The following is an 18,948-nucleotide window of genomic DNA, read 5'->3' as shown; positions in this document are numbered from 1 at the left end:
CAGAGTGTGAAAGTGGAACTTGTAATCTTTTGAAATAATATTGCAAACCAGTTTGTCTTGGGTGATCATATGCCAATTGTGATACAAAAGTGCCAGTTTTCCTCCCAAAGGGACTGTAAAAAGTGAGCTGTTTGGCAGCTGGAGTGGGAAGTCATTGGGGCTGTTTTTTATATGGTTGGTGCCTGTCTTCCCCTTCTTTCCGGCCTGATGCACCCCATTGTCGAGGCCTGTAAGGACCTTGTGGCTGACCTCTACCTCTTGGCCATCTGTATCTGCCCATTTGTGGTCTGTCATTAACTATAAAGGACCAATTCTTTGTTGGCCAGTTTCTACTAAATCAAAGAGGCTGAACCTGTAATAAATCCTTCACTGTTTGCATAGATTTTTGCCTTATCCTCCATTTTCTTTAATACCTCTTCTGCCTTAACTCCAAATAAAACATCCTGCTGTAAAGGTGCATCCAGTAATTTAGCTTTAACATGATCTGGTAACGTATGTTCTTTTAACCATGCATGTCTTCTAATGATAGAGCCTGTAACTGCTGCTCTGCATGAGGCCTCTAAAGAATCAAAACCACACTGCAAAGTATGCTTTCCCACTTGTTCAGCGGCATGCAATAAGTCCTGTATTTCTTTAAAATTAGGAGGATCTGTGTCTGGAAGCATTTTTTTTCAACTGAGACATCAAAAATTGCTGATATTTTAGCATGTGAAACTGGCAATTTAAGGCTCTCATTGCTAAAGCTGCAGACGTATATACTTTCTTTCCCCATCTGTCTAATGCTCTGGAATCTCTGTCAGAGGGAACTGGGTTGTTTGCTGAAGAGGCCTTAACCCCTTTGGGTCCCTGAGAAATAGTTTCAGGATCAGCAACAGGGCTTTTATACAGAAATTTGTGAGAGTCAGGGACTCTGTAATATCTGTCCGGTTTAAGTGGAGCTGGAGGTAAGGAATCAGGATTTAAGATGGATTCAGTGTACGCATCATCCACAATATCTAGCACTGGCGGAATAGCCAGGGGTCTGTGTTGAGGTAATAATAAGAAGTCTCTGAGCCTTTTCTTGGATTCTGAATAATCCTGGCCTTCCCAATGGAAATTCTCCCTCATGGTATGTAATGTTTCCCCAAAGGAGTAGTCCTCAGGCGGAGAGGATGATGGAATAGATTCCTCAGCATCAGAATCCTCATAAGGGGGTAAAGAGTATCCCAGGTCTGAGGAAATGGACCCCTGGTCGGATGAATCATAATCTGCATCCTGTCTAGGCCTTTTATCAGGTGGGGGATGGGAACCCCTGATCAGAGTGATTAGGTCTTCGGCCATTTTGAGCATTTGTTTCTTAGGCATGGAGGCCTGTCCTGCAGAATGCTGTACTTGTTTTCGTTTTTAAAGGAGGCTTTGACTTAGAAGAGGGTTTAATGCTTAGCTGCGTAGGTCTGAAGACACCCTCTGAAGCTGCAGGTAGCTCAGGTACTCTGGATCCCTCTGCAGGATCATTTTGGTCTGCTGAAAAGCTAGTGCGTCCGAAGGCCCAGCCATCTCCACGTGGGGGGCGGGGGCGGCCTGTGGTTCTGCAGAAGTGGTAGTCAGGGACTGTGAAGGCGCCTCACTGAAAACAGGAGAACCGGTGACTGGCCTAGAAGAGGCTTCGTCGTCAGTTTTGGGCCTCGGATGCCTGTCCTTGTCTTTGCGCTTTTTATGAATACCGGTCGTCGGAAGTTCCGACGGCATGGTATAATTAAATTTTCTGCCAAAGTAATATCGGGCAAAATTAAACCAACGTTTAATAGTGCGCTTATTAAACCTAGCACAAAAGCAACAACCAGTAACGGTGTGGTCTGGGCCTAGGCATGGGATACAATAAGAATGGAAATCCTTATGAGGTATTTGCTTCCCACAAAAAATACAGTTATTAACTTTTACTGACATCGGTCTGAGGCAAGAAAATGTTTCCCCAACGAGGTACTTAGCTTTGTAGAAGACTTCGGTTCTGGATTCGGAATGAAAATCTAAGGAGTAGGCCGACCGGCACTTGCGAACTGCTTTTGCTTTGGGCACCGCGCGGCAAGAAAGAGTGAAAAATGGAGTTGGCTGCATCTTGTATACCCCTGTCGCACTGACGTCAGGGAGGAGGCGACAGCAACCGACGCCAGACCAAGACTTTGAAACTCAGGCCGGCTGGGGAACCGCCTGACGGCAGGATATCCCAAGTGTAATGACTGCAGCAGTGTCACACAATGAATGAGAAGTTATGTACTTACCATAACGTTCCATGTTAGTTGTCTTCTCGCCTTCTTTCTTGCTGGATGGGTTCGGAGCCGAGGTAGCTCGAGAGCTATTTTTACCGGCTCGAGGCTATCCTATGTCCCATAATGCTAGGCGTGATATACCCAGATATATATATATATATATATATATATATATATAAAATCTACCTCTATACATCTAGAGCTACCAAGAAAAGGAAAGAGGTAGCTAAGGAGATAACTCTCATGATAGCACATCTCAGAAGATACTCTCGGTCTTGCCAGGCTAGGGGGATGGAGGGTGGGACGCAAAAAAGAAGGCGAGAAGAAGACAACTAACATGGAACGTTATGGTAAGTACATAACTTCTCAATGTTAAGTTGTCAATCTCGCCTTCATTCTTGCTGGATGGGACAGCGTCCCTAGCACCTTAGTCCTGGGTGGCTCAATGGAACAAACTCTCGAGTACAGTGGAACCAAAATCAGCCCTACTTCTAGAGGTCATGTCCAGCTTGTAATGAGAAATGAAGGTATGAGGAGAGGCTCATGTGGCTGCTGCACAAATGGAGTCCATTGGCAATCTTGCCTGAAAGGCTACTAAAGAAGCTAATGCTCTGGTTGAATGGGCTCTGGGCTTAATAGGGAGCTCTTTATGCCTCAATTCGTAAATCAACATGATGACAGAGGTCAACCTCCTGGACAAGGTTACTTTGGAAACTGGCAGGCCTTGTTTTCCTTCCGCGTAAGACAGGAAGAGCTGTTCTGATTTCCTCATCTGCTTGGTTCTATCCAGGTAGAAGCGTAATTGACATTGAACGTCTAGACAATGTAACTTCCATTCAGACCTATTGGCATAAAGTGGGAAGAAGATCGATGGTCTGACTCAAATTTTTTTCAGAGAGTACTTTGGGTAAAAAGGACGGATTAGTCCTAAGTGATGCTCTATCTTTGTGAAAAACAAGGTAAGGAGGGCGAACACAAAGGGCTTGAAGTTCTGATACCCTTCTCGCTGAAGTGATGGCTACTAAAAACAGAGTTTTCTAAGAGAGCAACTTTAATGAACAGGAAGCAGCAGGTTCAAAGGGAGGGAGAATTAAAGACGACAGCACCAAATTTAGGTCCCAAGGTGGGGGAGGATCTTTTACCGGGGGCCTAAGTAAGAGGGTTCCTTTTAGAAAGGCTTTACAAAGTTTGTGTGACATAATGCTGGTCTCTGACAATCCAATGTGAAAATTCGCAATGGCTGCCAACTGAACTCTGATGGTGGCTGAAGATCCCATTTGAAAAAGTTCTGCCAAAAACTCAGACTGCATGGACAGGGGCTGTAAAAGGGTCAACTTGTTTCTCCCCTGCCCAAACAGAGAATCACTTCCATTTGCTAGCGTAAGTCTTTCTGGTAGTAGACTTGTGCGAAGCGAGGATGGTGTCACGAACTGAATGAGAGATTGAGGGTAGCCTGGCTAGGTTTGGAAGTGCAGCAACCAAGCTGTGAGTTTGAGAGATTGGAGAGATTGATGCAGCCCGCCTGACTGACGTGTCAGAAGATCTGGCGCTGGGTCCAGATGCCAGGGTTGATCTAGTAGATGACGTTGCAGGAACGGGAACCAAATTTGTCGAGGCCAGTAAGGGGGCAACAAGGATCATTCTAGATCTCAAAATAGTTGCTTTCTGGATTAGATGAGTAATTAAGGGAAAGGGGGGAAAAGCATACAGAAGACCCCGGGGCCAATTGTGGACTAGAGCATCTCTGGGGGGGGGGGGGACCTGGGAGAGGGAAGAGGGTGAAGTCTGGGCACTTGCTGTTTTGAGGGGTTGCAAAAAGATCGCAGCAAGGCTGACCCCACCTCCTGAAGATTTTTTCCGCTACTAGCTGACTGAGAGACCACTCGTGGGGCATGAGAATGGCTCTGCTCAGCCTGTCCGCTATGACATTGGACTTCCTGGAGATATGCATTGCTACCAGAAACCGTTGAGAAGAGATCACCCACTGCCACAGTCTGAGTGCTTCTCAACATAGGGGATAGGACCTGGCTCCGTCCTGCTTGTTGATGTACCACACTACAGACATATTGTCTGTCTGAACTGCAATAGTCCCGGTGGGTAGAGAGTGTTGAAGGGCCTGCAACGCTAAAAGCACCGCTCTCATTTCCAAGACATTTATGTGCAGGTGGCTTTCGAAAGGCTGCCATGTGCCCTGGACTGTCCTGCCCTGAAAATGCCCCCCCCCCCACCCGATCAGGGAGGCATCCGTTGTCACAGTAGCCACAAGAGGAGGAAGGGCAAAGGGTCTGCCCTGAAGAACCTGAGGGGAGATCATCCACCACGAAAGTTGTCTTTTGCATGACTGAGTGATTAGAATGCTGTGTGACATTGGAAGCTGTTGAAAGGACCACTGGGATAACAGCATCCATTGCAGGATCCGCATGTGAAAGCGAGCTAGGGGGAGTAATGTGATAGCTGCTGCCATGAGACCTAGGGTTTTTAGTACGAATCTGGCCTGGACTCTGCTCTCTTGTAGAAGGATTTGAACATGACCTTGAATGTCTGAAATCCTTTGTACAGGCAGTTTTGCTGACAGTTCCACAGTGTTTAAAACAGCACCTATGAAGGTAATAGACTAACAAGGCAGACTTTTCGGAGTTCAGAGAGATACCTAGCTCATTGCAAATTTGGAGGGTATAATCTCTGGAATGAAGTAGCTGACACTTGGTGGTGGCAGTAAGGAGCCAGTCATCTAAGTATGAAAACACCTGGAATCCTTTTCATCTCAGGTGAGCCGCAACCACTGCCATGCATTTGGTAAACACCCTGGGGGCTGTGGTGAGGCCAAAGGGCAGGGCTCTGAAATGGTAGTGACTGGCTCCCAGCCGGAAGCGGAGAAACCTCCTGGAGCGCCTGTTCATTTTGATATGATAGTACGCATCCTGAAGGTCTATAGAGCACATCCAATTGTCCTGACCCAGGAAGGGCAGGAATGGACTGAAGCGTGACCATCCGGAATTTCGTTCTTTGAACAGACTTGTTCAGCCTGCTGAGATCCAAAATAGGTCTCCAGTCCCCTTGTCTTTTTTGGTACCAAAAAGAACTTGGAGTAGATTCCGGATCCTTGCAGGTCTGCTGGGACTGGCTGGATGGCTCTTTTTTCCTAGAAGCTTTGAAATTTCTAATGCTGCTTGATCCCTCAGACCGGGTGAAACGTCTGGAAGGGACCCTTTTGGCGGTTGTGGGGTATGAATAAAGGGAATTTTGTAACCCTCGGATATGATCGACCATACCCAATTGTCTTGCGTGAGGGAATGCCAGGCTTCTGGGTACAGTGATAGTCTTTCCCCGACTGCCTCCGAAGGTGGACAGTCGGGCAGCTCCTCAGGGGTGCTGGAAGGGTTTGTCAGAGGATGATTCTCTGCTACCCTGATCCTGTGGACCCCCCTGCCCCTCGGGTGGTGTCTATTATTGTTCCCTCCTCTGCCTCTGGAGGGAAGCTCACCACATGCGTCAGGCAGTACTCCCTGGGGTTTGCGAAACCTCATTTTCCCACCTTTCTGACCCTTAGGGTATGTTCTAAAAGGGGTAGAAAAATGGACTCCTACAGCAGAGAGAGTCTTGCCTTCCTGCTCGCACCTGGTCAATGTATCCTTCACTTGAGGTCCAAACAAGGCAGAACCATCAAAGGGGGTGCTAGTGAAGGACACCTTGAAGGGGTCAGCAAAATTACAAAGCCGCATCCAGGCGTATCTCCTTAGAGCGACGCCCGTGCCTGCAGCCCTACTTGCTCCATCGGCTGCATAGAAAATGAGCCGCATGGAGGAGTTGACAATAGAGTTTAGGGTCCCCAGCTGGGAGTTGATCTTTTCCTGAGACCCCACAGCTGATGGGTCCTGTAAGGTTATCACCCAGTTCCTTGAGAAGGTCTCTCTGGAGACAGGTGAAATGGCACAAATAATTCAGCGACCGCATAGCAAAGGTTGCTGAGGAAAACATCCGCTTGCCATACCTGTCCATAGTCCTAGATTCCTTATTAGGAGGATGGACAGGTACTGAAGGGTCAGCCAACTCCTTTTTAGTGGCCGCCGCCACCACCATGGCATCAACAGGGACACCCTTAGTTAGAAAGTGCTTGTCAGAAGGGGCTGTAATAAATTTTGTAGGCCTCCGGGGAGTTGGTTCCATAGTATCCGGAGCCATCCACGCCTTTCGAGCCACCACATCCATTAGCGGGTCGAAAGGCGGAGACACCCAGGAGGTGGAAAAGTGAGAACCGAACGCATCCAGGTATACAGACTCGTCCTCAGAAGGGTTAAGGGCAGACCTATTTCCCCTCTGCTTAAGAATCTCCAGGATGTCAGAAAAAGAGACATCCTCAGAGGGGGACCCTTCTGAGTCATCCAAGTCAGTGTCCGATGCGAAAGACTCAGGGGAGTCTACATGCTTCCTCTTGCATTTTCGCTTTCGAGGGGGCTCCCCTGAAGGATCAGGGGAGGCCTCAGAAGAGGAAGATACGCCCAATGGGGCTACCTGTAGCATCGGTTCTCCACGCTCGGGATCGTGAGAGCAGGTAGAGACTGAAGCAGGCACCATAGAGGGAGGAGCCGAAGGAGCCGACCATGGAGCAGGCACAGGGGGCAGCACACTCCTCATGACCTCAAAGGCCCCTTATCAGGCAGGGAAGGGGGTCCCCGCTCTGAAGAGACAAGGACTCCTCCCAACACCGAGAGGGACGGCTCCGAGGCCGATGTCGGGGCCGAACTCACCTGCACCGAAGCTCCGAAAGGGAGAACGGGGTCAGACAAGGGTCCGATGCCACTCGCCCCCTCTGAGCAGACGAGTGTGTCTCGGCGCCTGGATCCCTCCAAGGATGGAACCAAGGAAGAGATTGGAGTCGACGAGGGAGCCAAAAGGGGTGGTATTGGCTCAGACGGTCCCGACACCTACGATCTCCGGCTTCAAACTCACAGGAAGAGTCGGAGGAGGAATCGAAGAGGGAGTAGTGAAAGCCACTGCCTGATGAGGAGGGCTATGCAACATTTGGGCCAGTGCCTGCGACTTAAGTAGTCTGCTAACCACCCTCTCGAGGTCATGGTCCGACAGCCTGGAAGACGGAGAGGAATGAGACCTGTGACTCCACTCCGATAACAAGGGAGATTTCAGAGCCGAATGGACCGATTCCAGGGAAGAAGACCTGGAACGCTTCTTGCTTGAAGACGGCTCCGACAGAGTCAGAGCCGACTGAGGCCTCGAATCATCAGTTCCGGCCGGAACTGATGCAGTGGTAGTAGTAGCACCGCTCGGCAATGGCTCCGAACATGGAGCCGATGGTTTGGCGGGCTTAGAAGGTTTACCCGACGAAGGCTTAGCCAGGGAACCTTCAGGCTTTAACAAGTCGCTCAAAATAAGTTTATTTCTGCGTTCCTGCAGGACTCTTGGGCTGAACGCATGGCAGACAGAACAAGAGTCCTGCATGTGCAGAGGGCCCAAGCAATATACACAAGAAGTGTGACCGTCTGTCAGACATCTTCTGACAGCACGAGTCACACTTCTTGAAGCCCGAAACCTTAGTGTCTTTAGACATCCTGAAAAAAAGGGATGACTGTCAGACAAGGACAATTAAGGGAGGTCTAGTCATAATCAAACACACACACAAAAGTTGTAACAGACCAGAAAAATATAACAAAACCCCGCACTTATTAATACAATCTAACTAGGCACACACATACAACTACAGACAAATAAGTATGGAAGAGGATTGGCCAAGGGCCTATTAGGTGAGGGGAAAAAAACTATTAAAACTACCTAAGAGGGAATCCTAAACAGGGATTTAAAGGGTAGTTACTATAAAACACTATCGCCAATATTTTAACCCAAAAAGCTGACTAAAACCAAGAAAAAATATTAATCTAACCTGAGCCGGCAAAAAGACGCAACCTCGTAGCTGAAGCAGCAAACAAAATCTGGGTATATCACGCCTAGCATTATGGGACATAGGATAGCCTCAAGCCGGTAAAAATAGCTCTCGAGCTTTAGTAATAGGCCGAGTCGGAGCAGAGGTTCGGCTCCGAACCCATCCAGCAAGAATGAAGGCGAGATTGACAACTTAACATCATCCCATTTATCTTGGATAATGAACTCCCAGTTTTTTGCATGCAGGGCGATCTTTCCCCTTAAAGGAACAGTCAGTTGAGCAGGGCTTGGAAGGTTTAAAGTTAAGTCATTGTGACAGTTTACCATGGGGGTGGGGGGGTCTTACTACTTCCAGCTTTGGAAGTGGGAGCCCCCCCACTGCTTAGGCCTGTGAGTACCTTGAGACCGAGGCTTGGTTGGTCTGCTGGTTCTGGGTTTGGACTGAGAAGTCCTGGAAGAGGTAGGAAAGGACCAATTCTTAGAAGACCAGTGCCTACTAAATCTTGGAGGCTGTACTTGTAGGAAATATTTAACAGTTTGCATAGATTTAGCTTCTTCCTCCATCTTAAGTACTTCTTCTGGTTGGTTGCCAAACAGGTGGTCTTGGTTTAAGGGAGCATTCAGTAATTTAGTTTTAACATGATCTGGCAAAGTTTGCTCCTTAAGCCAAGCATGCCTTCTAAGTACAGACCCAGTGACAGCAGCCCTGCAAGATGCCTCTAATGAATCAAAACCACATTGCAAAGTATGTTTTCCAACTTGTTCAGCAGAATGCATTAAATCCAGTAATTCTTTATTTTCAGTACAGTCAGGAATCAACATCATTTTCTGTTTAAGCAATCCAATAATATGCTGCTGATGCTTTAACATATGAAACCGGCAGTTTAAAGCCCTAATGGCCAAAGTTGCATACGTGGAAACCTTCTTCCCCCATCTGTCCAGAGCTCTGGAATCTCTGTCAGAGGTGGCAAGGTTTTTGGCAGTAGTAGCCTTAATGCCTTTGGGTCCCTGTGAAATGGTCTCAGGATCTGCAGTAGAATTCTTAAAGAGGAACTTGTGAAAGTCAGGTACTCTAATACCAGTTAGGTTTTCTGGGAGCCAGGGGTAAAGTGTCAGGGGCCAGGCTAGATTCCAAGAAGGCATCATCCACAATGTCCAGTACAGGAGGTTTAGCTAAAGGCCTGTGTTGAGGTAGGAGTAAGAATTCCCTAAGCCTCTTTTTGGAGTCAGAGTAATCCTGACTTTCCCAGCATAAATGCTCCCTAAGAGTATGCAAAGTTTCACCAAAAGAGAAATCATCTGGAGAGGAAGCAGGGGGAATAGAGTGCTCTGCATCAGAATCCCCATAGGTAGGATAAGGGCAACTCTTGGTCATCAGAAAAAACAGAAATCTCAGAATCCTGATCAGAAGAATCAGAAGGAAAATCAGTTCTAGGTCTCAAAGAGAGAAGGGTTGCTTCCCCTGATTAGAGTAATAAGGTCTTCAGCCATTCTAATTTGTTTTTTTAGGCATAGGGGCCTGACCATGCGGTCTGGGTGTCAGTTTTCTAGTTGTGGATCGAGATTTAGGCCTTGAAGAAGATGGCGCCGGTTTAATATGCAAGTCAGTAGGGCCTGAATATACCCTCAGAAGCCAGTGCCCTCACAGTGGCTCCGGACCCATCCAAGGTAGAGACATCCGCAGGTTCCACAGTCGAAAAAAGCATCTCGCGGCATACCGGACTCTGAATGGGTCTCAGTAGAGGCCTGCGAATCTGAAGTAGTGGGTATTGGGGGCTGCAAAAGCACCTCACTGAGTACTGGTGAACTAGGGACTAGCTTAACGGAAGCGTTGTCGGCAGCTTTGGACCTATGCTGCCTGTCTCCGTCTTTATCTTTGCATTTTTTTGGAATTTCGGTAGTCGGGTGGCTTACTGAAGCCATTTCTGGATAATTGCACTGAGTACCAAAATATTTAGATGCAAAAATGAACAGATGACGAATAGTTTGAGGTTTGAATAAGGCACAAAACCGACAGCGAGGAACGTCGTGGTCTGGGTCTAAGCAAGGAATGCAGTACGAATGAAAATCTTTATGAGGTATTTGCTTTCCACAAGAAATACATTTGTTAACTTTTACTGACATCTGTTTAGAGCAAGAAAGTTTCCCCAATGGGGTACTTAGCTTTGTGGAAGACTTCAGATCTGAAACTTGAAAATGAAAATTTCAGGAGTCGGCCGACCAGCAGTTGCGAACTGCTTCTGCTTCAGGCACCGCATGGCAAGAAAGACTGATGTAATGGCATCGGCTGCATGCTTTATACCCCTGACTACCTGACACCATGGAAGATGAGACAGCAAGCGACGCAGGACCCAAGACTTCGATAATCAGGCCGACTGAGGGCTAACTGCAAGCAGATAACCCAAATGTAATGACTACAACAGTGAAACACGAAGAACATCATGGTGATGGTGGCTGCCATGAGTCCCAAAGTACTGCATATCTCTCTTGCAGAGCAATGAGTTGCAGAGGAGAAGTCCTTTTAAATAATTGCATAGACTGAGAACCGTCTACTAAAGCAGGAAGGCATGTGCTTTCTGTGTGTATGGCCTGCATCCCAGAAACAGCAGGTCCTGTGCAAGAACCATGTGTAATTTTTGGTAGTTTATAGTGCAACCCAGACCGGTCAGAAGATTGAAGGTGAAATCAGGATGGTGAAGAAGACTCTTGAGGGGAAAAAGCATGGATCAGAAAGCCGTTGGGTAGGGTAATAATATGAATTCAAGTGTGGCAAAAAGCTACTACAGGTGTTCGGCATTTTGTGAACACTCTTGGGGCTATGAAAACACCAAAAGGCAGAGCAGTAAACTGAAAATGTGAGGAGCCAGAGGAAAGCCTGAGGAATCTCCTGAAACAGGGATGAATAGAAATGTGAAGGTAGGAGTCCTTGAGATCTAACGACACTGAGAAAGCCTGTGAGAGAATGAAAGGTAGAAGAATCTGAAAAAAGAGCATTTTGAAAGATGGTACTTTCAGGTAAATGTTCAGAATGGACAGGTCTAGGATGGGTCTCCACTGCCCTTCTTTTCTTGGAACTAGGAAAATCCTGGAATAAAACCCCTTTCCCATCAATTGTTTTGGCACTTGCTGGATGTTACCCTGATTCAAGAGGTCTTGAATAATGGTAGAATGGATATTTGATTTGGGAAACGCAGTAGGATGCCTTTCAGAGAAGTAAGGTTCTCCCAAGACATGGCACAGCCATCCCTGATGGAGTGGATCCACTTGTTTGTGGTAATAGCTTCTCACCTGGCAAGGGACAGTGACAGCCTTTGAGAAAGAGGGGCAATGGGGTTGGGGGACAGGAGAGGAATGCTGCAGGGGTAGTCATGTTTTTGTCTCCAAATGGAGGACTCCCAGCTACAGGTTCCCTTTGGATTTTTTCAGAGTATCTTTTCCTGGGAGTTTTCCTTTGTTTATGTTCTAGCCTTGGATTCCTTCTAATGAAGGAGGTAGATTTAGGAAAATTCCTATAGTATCCATGGACTGAAGAGAGTAGGATCTGTTTGCAGACTTTCACAGTCTTACCTTGGAGTGCTTTGAACAGACTGGCTGCCTGCATGCCAAACAGTAAGTCTTTGTACAAGGGTGAATCTAGAATCTTTGATTTAAGATCCTCAGGCATATGCCGACTGCTAAGCCATGCATATCTACAGATTCCGTGGCAGCTGCTCTAGAAGAAGCATCCACAGCATCACAACTGCACTTAATGCTCCATGTGGCAATCTGAGTGGCCTGTAAAAATAAGCCCCGCGTCTGCTGTAGAAGGATCCAAGGCAGTTTTGTTTAAGGAACTAAGAACAGAAATCCAATACTTTGTCATTTGAGTGTGGTAATTAATTGCCCTAAAGGCCAGGGTAGCAGAGGTGTAAAATCTCCTCCCCCCCCCCATCTATCCACAGCTCTACTATATTTATCAGTGGGTAAGGTATTAGCACTGGATAGAACCTTGGAGGGCTTATCTGAAGAGGAAAAGAGATACTGCAGAAGGGTCTCCCACAAGGTTCTTATAAAGACATTTCATGTCATGAGGAAACTTGTTAAAGCTGTTTGGTCTCTTCAGAGCTGGCGGTTGAGAATCAGGTACAGAAGAGGCTTTCTGAAGGTGTTCTGGAAAGCCTCAAGCACAGGAGGGACTTGAGAAAGGGCAGGGGGTATCTATCTCCAAGGGGGGTGTAAGTACCTCTTCTGAACATCAGAAATCTGTGAGGAATGCCAATCCAAGTGTTTCATCACACTGTACAGTTTCCCAAAAAGAAGATTCCTCTACATGGGAATCCGGTGAGAGGGAATCCCCTTCATCAGAAAAGACTTGTCCTAAAGAATGCAGATGAGAGGAACAGTCCAGAGAATGGTCAGAGCCAGAGTCCTGCTTCTTATCAGAGGAAGAGGAAACCAGAGTAGGCTTAACAGGAGTAACCTGTGGTTGTGGAAACAAGAACTAAGGGGGCTTCAAAAACAAAATAGTATGAATAGCCCTTGTGAAAAGTCTGTCCACTCCTTCACTCTAAGCCACATGCTTAGTTTAGTGTTCTGCCTTTTTTTTTTTTTTTTTATAAAGTACATCCTTTTGGATGAGATGTGGTGGTTTGGAACCATGTGTGATCTCTATTAGAGAGCCTAGGATTTCTTCTCTAACTAGAATTTGAATGGCTGCCATGCGGTCCTTCTGAAGTGATAACACATGGTTCCCTGAATAAAGTGGTACTCTGCAAGGCTTTAAGCTGTATCAGTCTCGGACAGAATCTCGTTAGTGGGCAACTGAACAGCAGTCTGACGTACTGCGGGTTCTGAAACCTCAATGGGTACATGTTGGATTCAAAGACTAGAATGCAGATCCACTCAAGGCCTTTTAATTCTTTTCTTCAGAAACAGAGGGATGTCTGATGAAGACAAGTTAGCCATCTTGGATTGGGTCTTGAGGAAAGTGCTGAGCGAAGAAAGCCTAAAAATTAAGGGTTTCTGGAATGAACAACCAACAGAGCAAGACTTGTGATAGTGTTCTGAGTCTAAGTAGAAAAGACACTTGGTATGCAAGTCCTTGTATGGAATCTGCCTATCTCACTTGCACTTACTCCACCTGACATTTACAAATTTAACAAAAATTCCAATGCAGAAAGGAAGCTCCTCCAGTGGGGCACTTATCTGAATAGACAGAGAAAAGTACCAATGATCCAACACTGAAAAGTCTGACAGATGCATAACCTGCATTTCGGCTGGCAGTGAGATATACCTCAAAGCATACGAGCTGAGGTCATACATCAGACACATGACCTATGGAAGGTAAAGCTTTGGTACTCTGGCCAGACGTCAGAGGTGACAACCCATATGTTAGGAACAGTGCCAACAGTGATTTCAGTCAGGACATCTGAACAGATGTGCAATTTTTTTACAGCGGTTCGTCCACGAATGGCCAAGGTTTGAGACTGCAACATCTACACGCAAATTCTGACAAAAAAGAATCATGCTGAGAACTTGAACCTGTCTTCTGCAAAGTGCCACATACTTCTCTACTACAGCAAACATTGTTTAATGAAAACAAATACATATTCATATGTTTCCACTTAACAACTGTCAACTAATTTTAAAAGTATTCATAAAGACTACTTACCACACACCAGAGATTCATTGACAGGATGCTGGAAGGATACACTAAAACAAGTGTCAGTCAGTGGACATACTTCAAACTGAAGAAGTCCAGAGGAAGCTGGAAAAAAAAAATAGTTTATAAAGCAGCAGCATACACTTCATCGAACAGAACTGGCACCTTCCCATTCTCTCACCACAACAAACAAATGTAACATGGTCTGAAAAGACAAAGGCTGCTACTCACAAACAGATGAAACAATACACATTTTAGCTTGTTTATGCCATTTTTACTTCCAAGTCTACCTTCTACTTCAACTGGCTGCACATTCTCTCATCAAGCCTGATTCTTGGCATACTTCCTCTTCTCCTCCATCAGACCAATGGTTCCAAAGAGGGAATTTTCCAAATGACTGGAGGTCCACACATTAATGAGACAGGGTAGGAGAAATCTGAGCATACAGTGTAGTCAAAAAAGCTTTTACAATCACAACATTAAATTTTGCTTTGTAAGAGAACCTTGCATTGCAATAAATTAGAAGAATTGTTTTCAGACCTTGAGGTTTATAGTCTCCAGTCTGATCCATGTGGCTTTTCAGACTATGACCCCACCCAGCTTCACCCCTATCAAAGATAATGGCTTCTTAGACACCGCACTGGACATGACAACCCCCTAATTATTCACAAAGCAAGCACTGCATGCTTATTCCTGTGCAGTACAGGGAAGGATGTTTATCTACTTGGACAGCTGGGTTCTTGCAGATAATATATGTGTAAGTTTGACCCATGGTTATGCAATATGCAACAACAGTACACATTTAAATTTATAACATAAACCAGCAAAATATCTGCCATACACTCTATATGGTCTGGCAATGGAACAGTGGTCACATTTTCCTGAGATTCCTTCGGAGAAAGGACAGCAAAATATCAATAACTTCATACTATCCCATAGCTTACTCAAGGCTATTCCTGAACAAAGACCTCTACACCAAGTCAGCTAAAAATTATAGTTATATACTCACCATAACTCTGCATCTGTGCTGTCTGTTTTTGTCCTTCCTCAACTGATGGGTCTTGGATCTGGCATCAGCCAGTTCATTAGACTTTAGGGTCCAAAGCTCGAGCTCTTCCCCTTATCGCAATCCACTCTTCACCTTAGCTACCTCAGATGAGTTTGCCCTCTATTTTGCTAACCAATATGTGTCAAATAAAAAACAGCCATTAATATATCCCAAAACAAGTGGTATACCAGCTATAGTCTAAAAACAGAGGAGGAGGAGCCTGGAGCTCAAGCAGCAAGACAGAGGAAATACCCCTCAGGACACACTAGGGGATTAAGAAATTAGAAATGGGTCTGGAGGGTGGGATGTTGAGGAAGGTCAAAAACAGACACCATATATGCAGAATTATGGTGAATACATAACTAACATCTGATGTCATCTTTTTTGTCTGTTCCTCAACTGAAGGAACAGAGCCCTCAGCTACAGTAACCCTGTGTGGCCCTCAAGGAAGGCTATTTGGAAAGATATTCCAGTCTACAGCAGAGTTATATGCTTCTCTATTCCTAAACAGGATGTCCAATTTGTAATGAGTTATAAAGGTATGAGCACTGGATCATGTGGCAGCTGCACAAATGCCATCTATATAGTCTTTGGATCAAAAAGAAGTTGATGTGGCCATAGATCTGGTGGAATAAGCTTTAGGTGGTTTGGACAATAACAAGCAGTTAATCTTACATACAAAAGCAATGCAATGCAGTGAGTCATCTAAGCCAAAGTTACTTAAGATACTGCTTTGCCTAACTCAGCTTTGGAAAAGGAAATAAACAATTGATCTGATTTTCTGAAATGTGTACTTCTTGGAAAATAAGAATCTAAGTTGTCTATGAACATTCAACAGATGCAGCATGTATTCTCCCTTGCTGGAAATTTTCAGAAAAAAATAAATAAGTAGGTGGGAAGGAAGATTTAGTCCAAAGGGATACTCTGTTCTTATGAAAAATTAGGTATGATGGCTGGGAAGAAAGCACCTGGCGTTCTGCTATCCAAGTAATGGTGACCAGGAAAAGAATTTATGACAAGCACTTTAAATCTGCCTTGGTTGAAGGCTCAAAGAGAGGTTAGGTCAAAGCTTGAAGAACTGTTAAATCTTGTGGAGGAGTGGGGTCCTTAATAAGGGACAGAAGTAAAAAGGTACCCTTAAGAAAGGCCTTACATAATCTCAGAGACACCAAAGAAGTATGGTTTTCACCTGAGTAAAATTTTGAAATGGCAGCAAGTTGCAATTTTCAAATAACTAGCTCCATTACAGAAAATGGAAGCAAGGAAATCAAGAACAGCTAGGATTGGTGCTGAAAAGGGGTCTAATTGTCTCAAGGGCCCAAATAGAAAATCTTTTCCATTTGCTCTTATAAATCTTCCTGGTCGAAACTTTTCGGGATGATGTAAGGATGTGTACTGGGGAAGAAAGCCTGGAGTTTCTAGCCAACACTGGAAGTGGAGAAACCATGTGGCCAACATGAGAGTTTGAATATCTGAGTGAGGTAACCCGGATTGGGGGGGGGGGATAGAACATCCTGACAAGGATCCAGCACCTAGGGAGGGTAAACTAGATGAGGTCACAGGAAGGGGAACCACACTTGACAAGGCTAGAATGGAGCAATGAGCATTACCTTGCTTTTCCTCTGAAATGCTTTCTGGAGAAACTTGTGGATGAGGGAGGTGGGGGGAGGCATAAAAAAGACAGGGGGCAAATGGGGAATCGGGGCAAAGTACCTGCTGCACTTGGAATTGAGAAAAAAGGCAAAGAGGTTGCAGCATAGTTGGCCCCATTGACAAAAAATTATTTAAGCCACTCACTAAGAGGCTGCTCATGCGTAAGTAAAATGGGCCTGCTCAGTTTGCCCGCTAGTATACTGAACGTCTCCAGAATATGACTTGCCAAAAGAATGCAGCCAGAAGAGATCACCCATTCCCACATTCTCATTGCCTCTCAACATAATGGGTAGGACTGGGACTGGGACTGGGACTCCCCCCCCCCCCCCCCTTTGCTGATGTACAAGACTACAGACATGTCAGCTTGAACAGCAACCATCCCTAGAGGAAGAATATCTTGAAACACCTGCAATTCAATGACAATAGGACTGCTCTCATTTCTAGGATATTGATGTTAAGAATGGCCTCTAACAGAGGCCACATGGCTTGGACTGCCCTTACCAAGTAATGCCCCCCCGGGGCAATATCACTTAATCAAAAACCCAAATGATCGAACCACTACTCATCCAACCCTTTACATCGAAACTTTTAATCAAAATATTTCCCAGGACAAAACGCTCAGGCAATCTAATGACCATCAAAAAAAAAATAAAAATGAAAACCCACCCAGGTAGGGGGCAATGCCCCTCACACTCCCCCAACTAAATATACTAACTCCAAAATTGCATTACACTGGGGAAAAGGGTAAATTCCTGTGGTGGCCAACCATTTTGTCCTGGGAAAAATTTTGATTAAAAGTCTGTTTGATGGTTTGAGGTTGTGATGTAAAGGGCTTGATGAACAGTGGTTCAATCATTGGGTTTTCAATTAAGTGATATAGACCCATGCCCCGCACACCCCCATTGGGAAGCATCCATTGTCACAGTGGCCTTGGGCAAAGGAAGAACAAAAGTGCAGCCCAGTGAAACTTCTTCTGAGTGAATTCACCAGGTTATGTGCTCTTTGCAAATATTTGTAATTGGAACAGGTGCTATCAGAGGTTGGCACCTTACTGGTAACTGTACTGCAAGGGTCGACTGTAGAACCCTCATGTAAAACCTTCGCTAACAGTATTAGCAATATTAAAGCTGCCACTGATCTGAAGAACTGTAACACCAGTCTGGCTGAAGGGAAAGGAAGAGAAAAAGTGTGAGGTTTGGATCCATAGATTGTTTAGTCTTGCCTGTGGTAAACTTGCAGTTTGTGTTATCATATCTAGATGGGAAACCAAATTAATTCCAAGGCTTGAACAGGGAAGAGTTGAGACTTGAAGTTTACTGTGATGTCCAGTTGCAGACACACATGGAGCAAGTGATTTCTGGCTTGAATCAGTAGACGCTTGGTAGAACCAAAAATCCGTGCGCACCAACTGCCATGCATTTGGTGAACACCATGGGTCTGTGGTGTGACCAAAGAGCAGGGCTCTGAACTGATAGTGACTGCCTCCCAGGCGGAAGCATAGCTATCTCCTGGAGTGCCTATGTACCTTGATATGGTAGTATGCATCACGAAGATTTATACAGCATATCTAATCATCCTTTGGTAGAATGGTCTGAACCATGACCATCCAGAACTTTGCGTACTTCACACATTTATTTGGATTGCTGAAATCCAAAATTGGTCTTTGGTCCCCTCTGTTCATTGGCACTAAAAAGAAACTCGAGCAGGTTCCAGATCTTGTTGGTCTGGGGGACCACTTGGATGACCTGTTTTCTCAGCAGCTTTTCTATTTCTATGGCTGCTGCTTTCCTCTGATTGGGTGTAATATCAAGAACTCTTTTGTTGTGTTGTGGCAGTAGAAGGGAAAATGGTACATAATAACGTCTGGATATTATATACTGCACCCACATATCTTTTGTAATGGCTATCCAGGTTTTTGGGTGCAGAGATAAGTGTCCACCTCCCCCGCACAGAGTGCAGCAGTTAGGTAACCCTTCAGGGGTGCTGAAAGGGCTTCTCAGAAAAAAAGACCTCTGAAGCCCTTGATGTTGCAGGCCACCTCTGCCACCGGGGCGATGTCTTCCACTACAGTCCCCCCTGTTGCAGGGGGAATCTGTCTCCATACGAGTCCTGGGAAGATCCTCGCATCTTTCTGAACCATATCTTTCTGCCTCCTATCTGGCTTAAAAACGGATTCCAAGGGCAGATGTCATCTTCTCATGCTGCTTGTTCATAGACAGTCTCCTTCACCATAGGGCAAAACGAAGTGGATCTGTCAAAAGGGGCACTGATGAATTAAGACTTTAAGAGCGTCACAAAGGTGCATCCAAATGTGTGCTCTTACGGCAATTCCTGAACTAGTGGCTCATCCAGCTTCCTCTTTGGCATGGGGCATCAGTCTCATGGAAGAATTTGATAGGGGACTATAGGGTGGCCAGTTGTGAAGAAACCATCATCTTTGTCCTCCGTAGACATGGACCCTAAGA

At 45.6% G+C, this 18,948-nt stretch overlaps 1 protein-coding gene across 1 annotated transcript in view; it reads right to left on the bottom strand.

Annotated features, from left to right (window-relative positions):
* MED1 (mediator complex subunit 1) overlaps positions 1-18,948 on the bottom strand; it is a 1,231,128-nt gene that overhangs the window by 293,688 nt on the left and 918,492 nt on the right. The window contains exon 11 of the mRNA XM_044054941.1: positions 13,792-13,925. Within this exon, the coding sequence (XP_043910876.1) occupies positions 13,792-13,925 (134 nt within the window). The remainder of the gene's footprint in view (positions 1-13,791; positions 13,926-18,948) is intronic.

This window comes from Protopterus annectens, chromosome 13.part0 (assembly GCF_019279795.1).
Source record: "Protopterus annectens isolate FY-2018-M chromosome 13.part0, PAN1.0, whole genome shotgun sequence".
NCBI lineage: Eukaryota > Metazoa > Chordata > Ceratodontiformes > Protopteridae > Protopterus > Protopterus annectens.
The sequence above is the reverse complement of the archived record's forward strand: the minus strand, read 5'-3'. Positions and strand labels throughout refer to the sequence as shown.